The sequence below is a fragment of the Kogia breviceps genome, chromosome 9, assembly GCF_026419965.1.
Source record: "Kogia breviceps isolate mKogBre1 chromosome 9, mKogBre1 haplotype 1, whole genome shotgun sequence".
Taxonomy (NCBI): Eukaryota; Metazoa; Chordata; class Mammalia; order Artiodactyla; family Physeteridae; genus Kogia; species Kogia breviceps.
In genome coordinates, this window is record NC_081318.1 from 65,823,807 (window position 1) to 65,838,790 (window position 14,984).

General features: G+C 39.5%; 1 protein-coding gene across 2 annotated transcripts in view; it reads left to right on the forward strand.

The window, feature by feature from the left end:
* Positions 1 to 12,725, forward strand: part of SCIN (scinderin) — a 79,626-nt gene extending 66,901 nt beyond the window's left edge. For both annotated transcript variants that reach the window (XM_059074002.2, XM_059074003.2), the window contains 3 exons: positions 1,810 to 1,887; positions 3,563 to 3,623; positions 11,736 to 12,725. In XM_059074002.2, coding sequence (XP_058929985.1) covers positions 1,810 to 1,887; positions 3,563 to 3,623; positions 11,736 to 11,863 — 267 coding nt within the window. In that variant the 3' untranslated portion in view covers positions 11,864 to 12,725. The remainder of the gene's footprint in view (positions 1 to 1,809; positions 1,888 to 3,562; positions 3,624 to 11,735) is intronic.
* Positions 12,726 to 14,984: the final 2,259 nt, after the last annotated feature.

Here is a 14,984-nt window from a genome sequence, read left to right on the forward strand (position 1 = left end):
TTCCCAGGTACATTGATTGCATGCTTGAAATAAAATGCTTTGAAGAAGAAACTGCTCATGTGTGAACCACACTTGAAGCTTACATGTGATTTGACCTAAAAATTAAAGATTTAAATGGTGGATTGTGATAAATATTAGGTGGTTGGGCACCACAATTGTTCACCTACTTTGCAGGAAATCCATATATTTTATAAACTTGCTGTCAGAAAAATCTGTTGTTTTACTCTTTTGACTGTTGATTTGATATTGCAGCCAAACAATGGCTTTTTCAGCACATGCTCCTATAATTTCTTATTAGTATTATCTACTAATAATGCTGTAAATAACATGTTTGTTTGCAATGGAGATGTATGTTACAAAGATAACACCTAGGCTTTGTTCTTAGGTTTAAAAAAATCTATTCGTTTTTGTTTTTTGTCATTCACATATTTAAGAGAAATATACTTTTCCTTTACACCTACTTATTTTCTTGTTTGATATTTGGAACTCTGATCCCTTCACATTTTAGGGAAAAGGAGTGTTGCTAACAAGTGTTTGATCTCATCATCAGAAAGCAGGCTTTAGACATGTAGATTCATACAGGACAGCAGAGCCTATTGGTTAAAAGAACAGCTTTTAGAATCATTCTGCCTGTTTGATATCACTTACTTGTGATATTATTTACTGGCTGTGTGACCCTAGGCTGGTTACTTCCCCTCTCTGTGCTATAATTTTCTCATCTGAAAAATGGGGATAATCCTAGTACCTACTTCATAGGGTTGTTGTGAATATTAAATTAGTTGTTGCATATAAAGGATTAGAACAGTGCCAGGCATGGAGTAAGTGATATTTAAGGTTTTTGCTTTTTTAAGCATTATGTAATTGGTCATTATTCTGTAAAAAGAAAATATAAACAAATTTGCCCTCTGTAAGTGGTTAGTGTTTGTTTGTTTTTTGTGTAACAATCTCAAAATGTCATCAGATTACAACAAACAGGTATTGTCATGCTCAGGGGGCTTCAGGTTGGGGTCATGCCTGTTCTTCCCAGGACAGAGGCCAGGAGCACAGGAGGGCCCCTGAGTCGCATTTGCTAATATGACACTGGCAAGGCCACAGTCAACTTCACCTGCAGAGTCACACAGTAGAGGGAAGGAGCAAACCATAATCCAATCTACCATACCTTCCTAATGATCAGGGGAGGTTTCATCCAGAATTCTTTTAAAAATTTGAACTTTAGATTAATGCATGCCTGCCGGTAATGGGTGCATTAAACTAACCCTCCGCATTACCCTTTAATGTTAACTACGGAGAACACAATTTAATCCATTTAAAATAAAAATAATGAAGCTTTGCATATGGAATATTGTTATAATATCATCTTATGGAAAATGATTGATTCATAAAAATGACCAGACTTACTGATTTTATTAAAATAATCTTGACCTACAAGATGAAACACGATTTAATACCCAGATCATAAACTTAAATGTCTTTAGGAACTAGGAAGGCAACAGAAATCTGTGAAGCAATTTGTCATAAGGAAGTGGAATTAGAGACAACTGTGGCCAGATTGACTGTACATGATCTCTCTAAGGCCATATGCAACATTATGTTAAGCACTGTCCTCCCCAAATAAGATACTCTGAGTTTGTGATACTGATTAAACAGATAAACAATTATTTAAATCTTTAACTGCCCAAAAGGAAGAAAAAAATGGCTACCAAACTTTTTTTTTTGCTATGCTCCAAATAATACAAGGCGTTTGTATCCCGTATATTAGAAAAATCACTGCTTGACTGTTTGGTCATAAAGCTTTTTTATACATTTCAGGTTGAAGAGGTTCCAGGAGAGTTCACCCAGGATGATTTAGCAGAAGATGATGTCATGTTACTAGATGCTTGGGAACAGGTAAAGCTGTATTTTGTTCACAGCAAGAGAGTACTTATGGTTGGGACCTGACACAACCTGCTTTGAGAAATAGCAAGTCTAATAATAAACGGACCCATGGATTTAGGCTGTATTTAAAAGAAACTCTCCACAGTTTGGCAAAAAATAAAACCAGTGTGGCAAGTTGGTTTCTTAATATGGAAATAATTCCACGGCTACCATATTTGGCTGTATAGCTTTGCCCCCAAAAAACCCCTACTTTTAATTTATTTGTAAAATTCACTCGTTCCTAATTTATTCATACATTCATTCATCCACTTATTTAAGTAATAAATGCATTAGTTGGTTGCAATGCATGGGGGGTACAATGCCTCAGGGAGACCAAAATATTCAGAATTTCTCTTGAAATTTGACAAAAAGTCCTAGAAGACCCCTTCCCTGGGGAGGAAATAGACACAGAATAGTTTTGAATCTACACAGTAACATATATCTTTATTTGGTAGAAAATTAATGGCGATTTTATATGTCACATCTGTTAGTTGTTTTCTCCTGTGAAAGGGAAAAATAAATATGTTAGCTCAATCATATAGAACAATTATAAAACACTTATCTGAATTAGGCCTAGTCTTAGAGTCAACCACAGAGACTTGTTACCTTTAGGTTCTTACTTGCTAAGTCATTCAGTTATATTACACCTTAGCTTCTTGGTCTAGAATTACCATATTTGAGTTTGGGATCTAGTCACAGATTCTCCCTAAGTGAATGGATCACTTATTTCTAGATATGAAATTTAAAACCTCATGTCAATAAAACACCTTTGTGTATTTAAGAATTATAAGAATGTTTCCTTATTCAGAAGAATTTAATCTTTTCCATTTGTAGTCAGCTCTGTTGCTTCCATAATCAGGGATACTTCAGCATATTTCCTGTACTACATTTCATTTGTTTTTCAATCATACTTTTCATTTACATGGCCATGCTGTCATGGTTTGTTCTGTGCCTGCAAGCAAATATTCTAGCACTTTCAGTATGCATTAGAATGTAATAAAAACTAATTTGACCAAAATTTCTCTGCCAACAAGTGATTTTAAAGATATTTAAATATAAGAGAATTCAAGAGAATTTTTCATCACTGAAGCAGAAAACTTACACATTTGACAAGAAGGATACATACAGAACATATATCTGTTTTTAAAGAATCAGTATTTAAATATTAAACATTATAGCATTTTTACCAAAGTGTGACAGCATACAGTACCATAGCACAAGAACTCTAGGGCTAAGTTAGGGTATCCTAAAGGGAATCTGGGGTGCCCACAAACAAGCTACATATGGTTCCCCCAGGATAATAGTATGGGGATACTGACTGCCTTATACACCCCAGGGTTGGGTGCAAAAAACCAGCCAATGTGTGGTTTTCAGGAAAGCTCACTTAATAACTAGAAAATATTACATAAACATAAAATACCAGAATGTGAAATCTGGAGTCAAACTGGCTGGATATAAATTTAGGCGTCTCTTAGTAAGTGTATGCATTAGGAAAGTGATTGAAACTCTCTGCACCTCCATCTCCACATTCCTGACTTTGGGGTTGTTGTGAAGATTAAGTGGGGTTATATGAGAAGCACTTTGCATAAGGCTTGCACCACATCTACACTCCCAAAACAATGTGTATTATTATTGCTTCATTTTTCAGATTTTTATTTGGATTGGAAAACATGCCAATGAAGTTGAGAGATCAGAATCTCTGAAGTCTGGTAAGCTAGATCCCGTGGGCAATTATGACAGTAATTCTGAACAGGGGTTACCAAGTTCCTGACTTCTCTTTTCACCACGTCCTCCAAAACCACATATCAAAACCAAGAAGAATCTTAGCTTTCATCTTCAGAACTAAAGAGTAATGGAATTTTTTTTTAACTGAAGAATTTCAGAAAAGGAACAAGAAAAATATATTTTTGTTATCTAACTTAGGATGTAATTATATCAATTTATTCTGAAAATTTCTAATTCACTTAAACACTTTTTTATTATGGAAATAGTAAAACCTCCATAACTGTGATAACTTAGATATTTTTTTAACATCATTATTGGAGTATAATTGCTTTACAATGATGTGTTAGTTTCTGCTTTATGCTTTATGACAAAGTGAATCACTTATACACATGTTCCAATATCTCTTCCCTCTTGCATCTCCCTCCCTCCCACCATCCCTATCCCACCCCTCTAGGTGGTCACAAAGCACTGAGCTGATCTCCCTGTGCTATGCGGCTGTTTCCCACTAGCTATCTATTTTACGTTACGTAGTGTATATATGCCCATGCCACTCTCTCACTTTGTCACAGCTTACCCTTCCCCCTCCCCATATCCTCAAGTCCATTCTCTAGTAGGTCTGTGTCTTTATTCCTGTCTTGCCCCTAGGTTCTTCATGACCTTTTTCTTTCTTAGACTCCATATATATGTGTTAGCATACGGTATTTGTTTTTCTCTTTTGGACTTACTTCCCTCTGTATGACAGACTCTAGGTCCAACCACCTCACTACAAATAACTCAATTTCATTTCTTTGTATGGCTGAGTAATATTCCATTGTATGTATGTGCTACATCTTCTTTATCCATTCATCTGTTGATGGACACTTAGGTTGCTTCCATGTCCTGGCTATTGTAAATAGAGCTGCAATGAACATTTTGGTACATGACTCTTTTTGAATTACGGTTTTCTTAGGGTATATGCCCAGTAGTGGGATTGCTGGATCGTGTGGTAGTTCTATTTGTAGTTTTTAAAGGAACCTCCATACTGTCCTCCATAGTGGCTATATCAATTTACATTCCCACCAACAGTGCAACAGTGTTCCCTCTTCTCCACACCCTCTCCAGCATTTATTGTTTCTAGATTTTTTTTATGATGGCCATTCTGGCCAGTGTGAGACGATATCGCATTGTAGTTTTGATTTTCATTTCTCTAATGATTAATGATGTTGAGCATTCTTTCATGTGTTTGTTGGCAACCTGTATATCTTCTTTGGAGAAATGTCTATTTAGGTCTTCTGCCCATTTTTGGATTGGGTTGTTTGTTTTTTTGTTATTGAGCTGCATGAGCTGCTTGTAAATTTTGGAGATGAATCCTTTGTCAGTTGCTTCATTTGCAAATATTTTCTCACATTCGGAGGGTTGTCTTTTGGTCTTGTTTATGGTTTCCTTTGCTGTGCCAAAGCTTTTAAGTTTCATTAGGTCCCATTTGTTTATTTCTGTTTTTATTTCCATTTCTCTAGGAGGTGGGTCAAAAAGGATCTTGCTGTGGTGTATGTCATAGTGTTCTGCCTAAGTTTTCCTCTAAGAGTTTGATAGTGTCTGTCCTTACATTTAGGTCTTTAACCCACATTGAATTTATTTTTGTGTATGGTGTTATGGAGTGTTCTAATTTCATTCTTTTACATGTAGCTGTCCAGTTTTCCCAGCACCACTTATTAAAGAGGCTCTCTTTTCTCCATTGTATATTCTTGCCTCCTTTATCAAAGATAAGGTGACCATATGTGTGTAGGTTTATCTCTGGGCTTTCTATTCTGTTCCATTGATCTATATTTCTGTTTTTGTGCCAGTACCATACTGTCTTGATTACTGTAGCTTTGTAGTATCATCTGAAGTCCAGGAGCCTGATTCCTCCAGTGCCTTTTTTCTTTCTCAAGATTGCTTTGGGTATTCGGGGTCTTTTGTGTTTCCATACAAATTGTGAAATTTTTTGTTCTAGTTCTGTGAAAAATGCCAGTGGTAGTTTCATAGAGATTCCTTTGAATCTGTTGATTGCTTTAGGTAGTAGAGTCATTTTCACAATGTTGATTCTACCAATCCAAGAACATTGTATATCTCTCTATCTGTTTGTGTCATCTTTGATTTCTTTCATCAGTGTCTTATAATTTTCTGCATACAGGTCTTTTGTCTCCTTAGGTAGGTTTATTCCTAGGTATTTTATTCTTCTTGTTGCAGTGGTAAATGGCAGTGTTTTCTTAATTTCACTTTCAGAATTTTCATCATTAGTGTATAGGAATGCAAGAGATTTCTGTGCATTAATTTTGTATCCTGCAACTTTACCAAATTCATTGATTAGCTCTCATAGTTTTCTGGTAGCATCTTTAGGAGTCTCTATGTATAGTATCATGTCATCTGCAGACAGTGACAGCTTTACTTCTTTTCCAAGGGATTCCTTTTATTTCTTTTTCTTCTCTGATTGCGGTGGCTAAAACTTCCAAAACTATTTTGAATAATAGTGGTGAAAGTTGGCAACACTGTCTTGTTCCTGATCTTAGTGGAAATGGTTTCAGTTTTTCACCATTGAGGACAATGTTTGCTGTCAGTTTGTCATATATGGCTTTATTATGTTGAGGAAAATTCCCTCTATGCCTATTTTCTGGAGGGTTTTTATCATAAATGGGTGTTGAATTTTGTTGAAAGCTTTCTCTGCATCAATTTAGATGATCATATGGTTCTTCTCCTTCAATTTGTTAATATGGTGTATCACATTGCATTCCTGGGATAAACCCCACTTGATCCTGGTGTATGATCCTTTTAATGTGCTGTTGGATTCTGTTTGCTAGTATTTTGTTGAGGATTTTTGCATCTATGTTCATCAGTGATATTGGCCTGTAGTTTTCTTTCTTTGTGACATCTTTGTCTGGTTTTGGTATCAGGGTGATGGTGGCCTCGTAGAATGAGTTTAGGAGTGTTCCTCCCTCTGCTATATGTTGGAAGAGTTTGAGAAGGATAGGTGTTAGCTCTTCCTTAAATGTTTGAAAGAATTTGCCTGTGAAGCCATCTCGTCCTGGGCTTTTGTTTGTTGGAAGATTTTCAATCACAGTTTCAATTTCAGTGCTTGTGATTGGTCTGTTCATATTTTCTATTTCTTCCTGGTTCAGTCTTGGAAGGTTGTGCATTTCTAAGAATTTGTCCATCTCTTCCAGGTTGTCCATTTTATCGGCATAGAATTGCTTGTAGTAATCTCTCACGATCCTTTGTATTTCTGCAGTGTCATTTGTTACTTCTCCTTTTTCATTTCTAATTCTATTGCTTTGAGTCTTCTCCCTTTTTTTCTTGATGAGTCTGGCTAATGGTTTATCAATTTTGTTTATCTTCTCAAAGAACCAACTTTTAGTTTCATTGATCTTTTAAATCACAATTAAATTATCATTTCCTTTTGATTTATTTCTGATCTGATCTTTATGATTTCTTTCCTTCTGCTAACTTTGGGTTTATTTTGTTCTTCTTTCTCTAATTGCTTTAGGTGTAAGGTTAGGTTGTTTATTTGAGATGTTTCTTATTTTTTAAGGTAGGATTGTATTGTTATAAACTTCCCTCTTAGAACTGCTTTTGCTGCATCCCATAGGTTTTGGGTTGTCATGTTTTCATTGTTATTTGTTTCTAGGTATTTTTTGATTTCCTCTTTGATTTCTTCAGTATCTCTTGGTTATTAAGTAGTTTATTGTTTAGCCTCCATGTGTTTGTATTTTTTACAGATATTTTCCTGTAATTGATATCTAGTCTTATAGCGTTGTCGTCAGAAAAGATACTTGATATGATTTCAATTTTCTTAAATTTACCAAGGCTTGATTTGTGACCCAGGATATGATCTATCCTGGAGAATGTTCCATGAGCACTTGAGAAGAATGTGTATTCTGTTGTTTTTGAATGGAATGTCCTAAAAATATCAATTAAGTCCATCTTGTTTAATGTATCACTTAAAGCTTGTGTTTCCTTATTTATTTTCATTTTGGATGATCTGTCCATTGGTGAAAGTGGGGTGTTAAAGTCCCCTACTATGATTGTGTTACTGTGGATATCCTCTTTTATGGCTGTTAGTATTTGCCTTATGTATTGAGGTGCTCCTATGTTGTGTGCATAAATATATACAATTGTTATATCTTCTTCTTGGATCGATCCCTTGATCATTATGTAGTGTCCTTCTTTGTCTCTTGTAATAGTCTTTGTTTTAAAGTCTATTTTGTATTATATGAGAATTGCTACTCCAGCTTTCTTTTGATTTCCATTTGCATAGAATAACTTTTTCCATCCCCTCACTTTCAGTCTGTATGTGTCCCTAGGTCTGAAGTTGGTCTCTTGTAGACAGCATATATATAGGTCTTGTTTTTGTATCCATTCAGCCAGTCTGTGTCTTTTGGTTGGAGCATTTAATCCATTTACATTTAAGGTAGTTATAGATATGTATGTTCCTATTACCATTTTCTTAATTGTTTCGGGTTTGTTATTGTAGGTCTTTTCCTTCTCTTGTGTTTCTTGCCTAGAGAAGTTCCTTTAGCATTTGTTGTAAAGCTGGTTTGGTGGTGCTGAATTCTCTTAGCTTTTGCTTGTTTGTAAAGATTTTAATTTCTCCATCAAATCTGAATGATATCCTTGCTGGGTAGAGTAATCATGGTTGTAGGTTTTTCTCCTTCATCACTTTAAATATGTCCTGCCACTGCCTTCTGGCTTGCAGTTTCTGCTGAAAGATCAGCTGTTAACCTTATGGGGATTCCCTTGTGTGTTGTTTTTTGTTTTTCCCTTGCTGCTTTTAATATTTTTTCTTTGTATTAATTTTTGATAGTTTGATTAAAATGTGTCTTGGCAAGTTTCTCTTTGTATTTATCCTGTATGGAACTGTCTGTGCTTCCTGGACTTGATTAGCTATTTCCTTTCCCATATTAGGGAAGTTTTCAAATATTTTCTCAGTCCCTTTCTTTTTCTGTTCTTCTTCTGGGACCCCTATAATTCGAATGTTGGTGCGTTTAATGTTGTCCCAGAGGTCTCTGATACTGTCCTCAGTTCTTTTCATTCTTTTTTCTTTATTCTGTTCTGCAGTAGTTATTTCCACTCTTTTATCTTCCAGGTTACTTATCCATTCTTCTGCCTCAGTTATTCTGCTATTGATCCCTTCTAGAGCATTTTTAATTTCATTTATTGTCTTGTTCATCATTGTTTGTTTGCTCTTTAGTTCTTCTAGGTCCTTGTTAAACGTTTCTTGTATTTTCTCTATTCTATTTGCAAGATTTTGGATCATCTTTACTGTCATTATTCTGAATTCTTTTCCAGGTAGACTGCCTATTTCCTCTTCATTTGTTAGGTCAGGTGGGGTTTTGCCTTGCTGCTTCATCCACTGTGTGTCTTTCTGTCTTCTCATTTTGCTTAACTTACTGTGTTTGGGGTCTCCTTTTTACAGGCTGCAGGTTCGTAGTTCCCGTTGTTTTTGGTGTCTGTCCCCAGTGGCTAAGGTTGGTTCACTGGGTTGTGTAGGCTTTCTCGTGTAGGGGACTGGTGCCTGTGTTCTGGTGGGTGAGGCTGGATCTTGTGTTTCTGGTGGGAGGTCCACGTCTTGTGGTGTGTTTTGGGGTGTCTGTGGCCTTATTATGATTTTAGGCAGCCTCTCTGCTAATGGATGGGGTTGTGTTCCTGTTTTGCTAGTTGTTTGGCATAGGGTGTCCAGCACTGTAGCTTGTTGGTCATTGAGTGAAGCTGGGTCTTGGCGTTGAGATGGAGATCTCTGGGAGATTTTCACCGTTTGATATCACGTGGAGCTGAGAGGTCTCTTGTGGTCCAGTGTCCTGAAGTTGGCTCTCGCACCTCAGAGGCACAGCCCTGATGGCTGGCTGCAGCACCAAGAGCTTTCATCCAGATGGCTCAGAATAAAAGGGAGAAGAAGAAAGAAAGAAAGAGAGAGAGAGAGAGAGAGAGAGAGAGGCAGGGAGGGAGGGAGGGAGGGAGGAAGGAAGAAAGGAAGGAAGGAAGAAAGAAAGAAGAGGAAGGAAGGAAGAAAGAAAGAAAAGGAAGGAAGGAAGGAAGGGTGAGAGAGAGAAAAAGAAAAAGAAAGAGGGAGAAAGAAAGAAAGGAAGAAAAGAAAGAAAAGATAAAATAAAATAGTTATTAAAATAAAAAATAATTATTAAAAAAATTTTTTTAAGTAAAAAAAAAAAAAAACGGATGGACAGAACCCTAGGACAAATGGTAAAAGCAAAGCTATACAGACAAAATCACACACAGAATCATACACACTCACAAAAAGAGAAAAAGGGGAAAAAAGAAAAAAAAATATATATATATATATATATCTTTACTCCCAAAGTCCACCTCCTCAATTTGGGATGATTCGCTGTCCATTCAGGTATTACACAGATGCAGGGTACATCAAGTTGATTGTGGAGATTTAATCCGCTGCTCCTGAGGCTGCTGGGAGAGATTTCCCTTTCTCTTCTTTGTTCCCACAGCTCCCGGGGTTCACCTTTGGATTTGAACCCACATCTGCGTGTAGGTCGCCTGAGGGCGTCTGTTCTTCTGTCAGACAGGACGGGGTTAAAGGAGCCGCTGATTCGGGGGCTCTGGTTCACTCAGGCCGGGGGAGGGAGGGGTACGGATGTGGGGCGAGCCTGCGGCGGCAGAGGTTGGCATGACGTTGCACCAGCCTGAGGCGTGTCGTGCGTTCTCCCGGGGAAGTTGTTCCTGGATCACGGGACCCTGGCAGTGGCGGGCTGCACAGGCTCCCGGGAGGGCAGGTGTGGAGAGTGACCTGTGCTTGCACACAGGCTTCTTGGTGGCGGCAGCAGGAGCCTTAGCGTCTCATGCCCGTCTCTGGGTCCCGCGCTGATAGCTGCGGCTCGCGCCCGTCTCTGAAGCTCCTTTAAGCAGCGTGCTTAATCCCCTCTCCTCGAGCACCAGGAAACAAAGAGGGAAGAAAAAGTTTCTTGCCTGTTCGGCAGCTCCAGACTTTTCCCGGACTGCCTCCCGGCTAGCTGTGGTGCACTAGCCCCTTCAGGCTGTGTTCACGCAGCAAACCCCAGTCCTCTCCCGGCTTCCGACCGAAGCCCGAGTCTCAGCTCCCAGCCCCCGCCCGCCCCGGCGGGTGAGCAGACAAGCCTCTCGGGCTGGTGAGTGCTGGTCGGCACTGATCCTCTGTGCGGGAATCTCTCCGCTTTGCCCTCCGCACCCTGTTGCTGCGCTCTCCTCCGCGGCTCTGAAGTTTCCCCCTCCGCCACCCGCAGTCTCCACCCGCGAAGGGGCTTCTAGTGTGTGGGAACATTTCCTCCTTCACAGCTCCCTCCCACTGGTGCAGGTCCTGTCCCTATTCTTTTGTCTTTGTGTTTTCTTTTTTCTTTTGCCCTACCCAGGTACGTGGGGAGTTTCTTGCCTTTTGGGACGTCTGAGGTCTTCTGCCAGCATTTAGTAGGTGTTCTATAGGAGCTGTTCCACATGTAGATGTATTACTTTTTTTTTTTTTTTTTTTTTGGCGGTATGCGGGCCTCCCACTGCCGCGGCCTCTCCCGTTGAGGAGCACTGGCTCCGGACGCGCAGGCCCAGCGGCCATGGCTCACGGGCCCAGTTGCTCCGCGGCATGTGGGATCCTCCCGGACCGGGGCACGAACCCGCGTCCCCTGCATCGGCAGGCGGACTCTCAATCACTGCACCACCAGGGAAGCCCATGTAGATGTATTTCTGATGTATTTGTGGAGAGGAAGGTGATCTCTGCATCTTACGGTTCCACCATCTTTAAGCTCCTCCAACTTAGATTTTTATAAATTCCTTTTGAGGAATGCTGTTCTTTCTGGCCTGGTTTTTGTTTGTTTGTTTGTTTTTGTATTATTGCAAAGTAAAGAATAATTATGCTGTAAGAATAATTCCATAAAATTTGGAATTTTTTCAGGCAATAATGAGACTCTCATGCACATTCCATGGCAGACGAGAGAAGACAATAAGGAATTGTTCATATGGAGTAGCATTGGCTACTTTAGGGCAATGAAAATTTGATTTATTACCTTTATTGGCAGGCTTTTCATACTATAGTTATTTTACTTTAATTGAAACTAACTCACTTTATTTGTCTTTTAAACTCTTTTTAGCCAAAATATACCTTGAGACAGACCCTTCTGGAAGAGACAAGGGGATGCCAATTGTCATCATAAAACAGGGCCATGAGCCATCTACATTCACAGGCTGGTTCCTGGGCTGGGATTCCAGAAGGTGGTAAACTGAGTTTTGTAGAAAAAAGCAAACAAACATTATGGGGCAGCTGTCCCACTGATGTTTGGTGGGGTGAAAGGGGGAGCTTGTTTGTTTGTTTGACTTTAGAAAATTAACCTCAGCCATGTGGCTGTTTTTTCATGCTTGGTACTGGTTTGAAATTTCTTTTAAACTGGAATTTTCTTATGTTAGTAGTTTTAAATAAAAGTAAACTTTTGTTATGGACCGGTATTAGCTCTGCTGGATGCTGGCTTATATCTTTTATATGACCTTCTAAAGGAGAAAAGCTATGTGCAGTCTGGGGGTGTTTGTCAGGAAATTTTACAATTCAAGAGTGATTAGCCAAACTTGTACTTTAATATACCAGAGAAGAAAGTTATAAATGCCTTTGAGGTTATTCTCCTTTGTGTGTTGTGTTCAAAAGAATCGCATACTTGCAGTAAGGTTTCCTTTAAGATAGCTTTAAAAATTTGCTGTTTTCCTTCTTTAGCCAATGTGACTTTGATACCATTAACTCTTAAGTGTCATTTTCTTTTGCTTTTTTAAGTTTTTGGCCACACCCCATGGTATGTGGGATCTTTGTTCCCCAATCAGGGATTGAACCCACGCCTCCTGCATTGGAAGGCAGAGTCTTAAGCACTGGACCACCGGGAAAGTTCCAAGTGTCATTTTCTAGGAGAAACTTTACCTTTTTGGCCTTTTAAAAAGCCTTTGAAAGCACTGCTCCTTCATGACAAAATAATTTGTATTCGTATCCACTTTTATATATATCTATATATTTGACAGTACATGTTTAATATCTCAAAAGATATGTACAAAAAGCTTTCACTAATTCTGTCTTTCCTCATTAAAATACATCTTTTTGAAAAGGTTGTTGTGACATTTTATACAAGTGTGATGTGTCAGTTAATTACACAGTTAACCTTAAGGTTACAAATACTTTTATGCATAAATAAATATGAATTTAATTTTTAAAAATTCATTCTCATTACGTAGTCAAAATTAAACTTTTCCATGGTTATATAATTTTCAACTTTAAATACCATAGTGCAAATGAAAGCTGGGTCCTGTTAAAAAATACCCAGAAGCATATTAACAGTTTTGAGTTTTTGCGAGCAAAAATCGATTTGGATTGGGCAACGCCAAACCGAGCACTCGAGGGAGACTTTAATGGAGAAAAGGTGGAAACAAAGCAAGGCAATTACTACTGATTGGCTACAGCTTGAAGCCTAGTTGACTCTGGTTGCCCCTAGGTTTGGATTTCGTAACCGTGAGGCATTTACGGGCTTAGATTTTGGTTTACTTACGTCGGCTTCCACGGCACGGGAGCCGCCTCAGTCTAATTCCTCTTCGCTTAACGAAACAAAAAACAGGCTTTGGGGCCGAAGACGGCGCTCTAGGAAAGCAGAATCCGGCTTTGGTGGTAAGCTACAGGGTGGCTGGGTGAGGAGGGGAAGCTATACTTCCATGGGAAGGGGAATCAGAACAGAGAGGGGATCTGAGGAATTCTCACCCTCTCGCTGGGGAAATGAAGGGCTGTGTGTTTCAGATTTGGTCCTGGCCTGGGTTGTGGCATGAGAACGTGGGCCCGCATCCATTACAGCCTGAAGGTGGGTAGTCTTGTGGGGACCTGGGGCTTAGGTGGGTGGTAGGGAAGCAGTGAGAAGCTGTACTTCCAGGGACTGTTCATTCATTTAATAAATATTTATTAGGCATCTGCTTGGTGTCAGGTGCTCTAGGGTCCAACATGAATGAAACTGACAAAATCCCAACGGTCATGGAGTTTATATTCCAGGGAAGAGGCTAATAAAAACGAAATCAATAAGTGATATTTTATAAAAATATATTAGAAGATAAGTTCTGTGGAGGGAACAAGTTAAGGAAGGAGGATAGGAAATACTTGGATAAGAGTGAGGTGGGGTACAGGGTGCTTAGGCAGGAGCGAACCTTGTGATCACACCGAAGCAGAAGGTATGCCAAGTACTAACACCTGGAGGTGGAAGCAAGCCCCATATAATGGGGCTGAAGTCTCAAGAAGCGGGGAGGTTCCTTGGGGTTCTCTCCTGTCACCACTGGGCTACGAACATTCATCTTCAGCAGACCTGCCGTTTAAGCCTGAGTTGTGAAAAGGTTGCTTTCCCAAATCCCAAACCTAAGTACTCAGAGGCAGGGATGATGATGCCTGACGAGACAGGCGCGGCATCAGCACAAGCAGTGTGGCGAGGATGTAGCCATGGGGGCTGGTCACAGAAATTACCAGCAACAACAGCTGCTGTATCAGGGAGGCTCAGGAGTCCTGTGTTAGTGAACGGAAGGGCTGCTGGTGGAGAGAGGGGATGAAGAGCATTTGTTAAAAATTACCTGGAAAGGGTTAGCTAGGGAGTTGCTGTTTTCATTTCACATCTAAAACTGATGTGGCTGGAAAAAACACCTACAACACGTGTGAAATCAGTCTCGGGGAGGGGAACCAATCTCTTCTAAAAAGGCGAACTTGGTGGATTATAGAAGGGCCGTTGTTCTATGATATTGTGTAGTCTTAAAGCTCCAGTTATAAAATTAGAAGTGCCATATATGACCCAGCAATCCCACTGCAGGGCATATACCCTGAGAAAACCATAATTCAAAAAGAGTCATGTACCACAATGTTCGTTGCAGCTCTATTTACAATAGCCAGAATATGGAAGCAGCCTAAGTGTCCATTGACAGATGAATGGATACAGAAGATGTGGCACATACATAAATGGAGTGTTACTCAGCCATAAAAGGAAACGAAATTTAGTTATTTGCAGTGAGGTGGATGGACCTAGAGTCTATCATACAGAGTGAAGTATGCTAACACATATATATGGAATCTAAAAAAAAAAAAAAGGTTCTGATGACCCTAGGGGCAGGAGGGGAATAAAGACACAGATGCAGAGAATGGACTTGAGGATATGGGGAGGGGGAAGGGTAAGCTGTGACGAAGTGAGAGAGTGGCATGGACATGTATACACTACCAAATGTAAAACAGATAGCTAGTGGGAAGCAGCCACATAGCACAGAGAGATCAGCTTGGTGCTTTGTGACCACCTAGAGGGGTGGGATAGGGAGGGTGGGAGGGAGACGCAAGAGGGAGGGGATATGGGGGT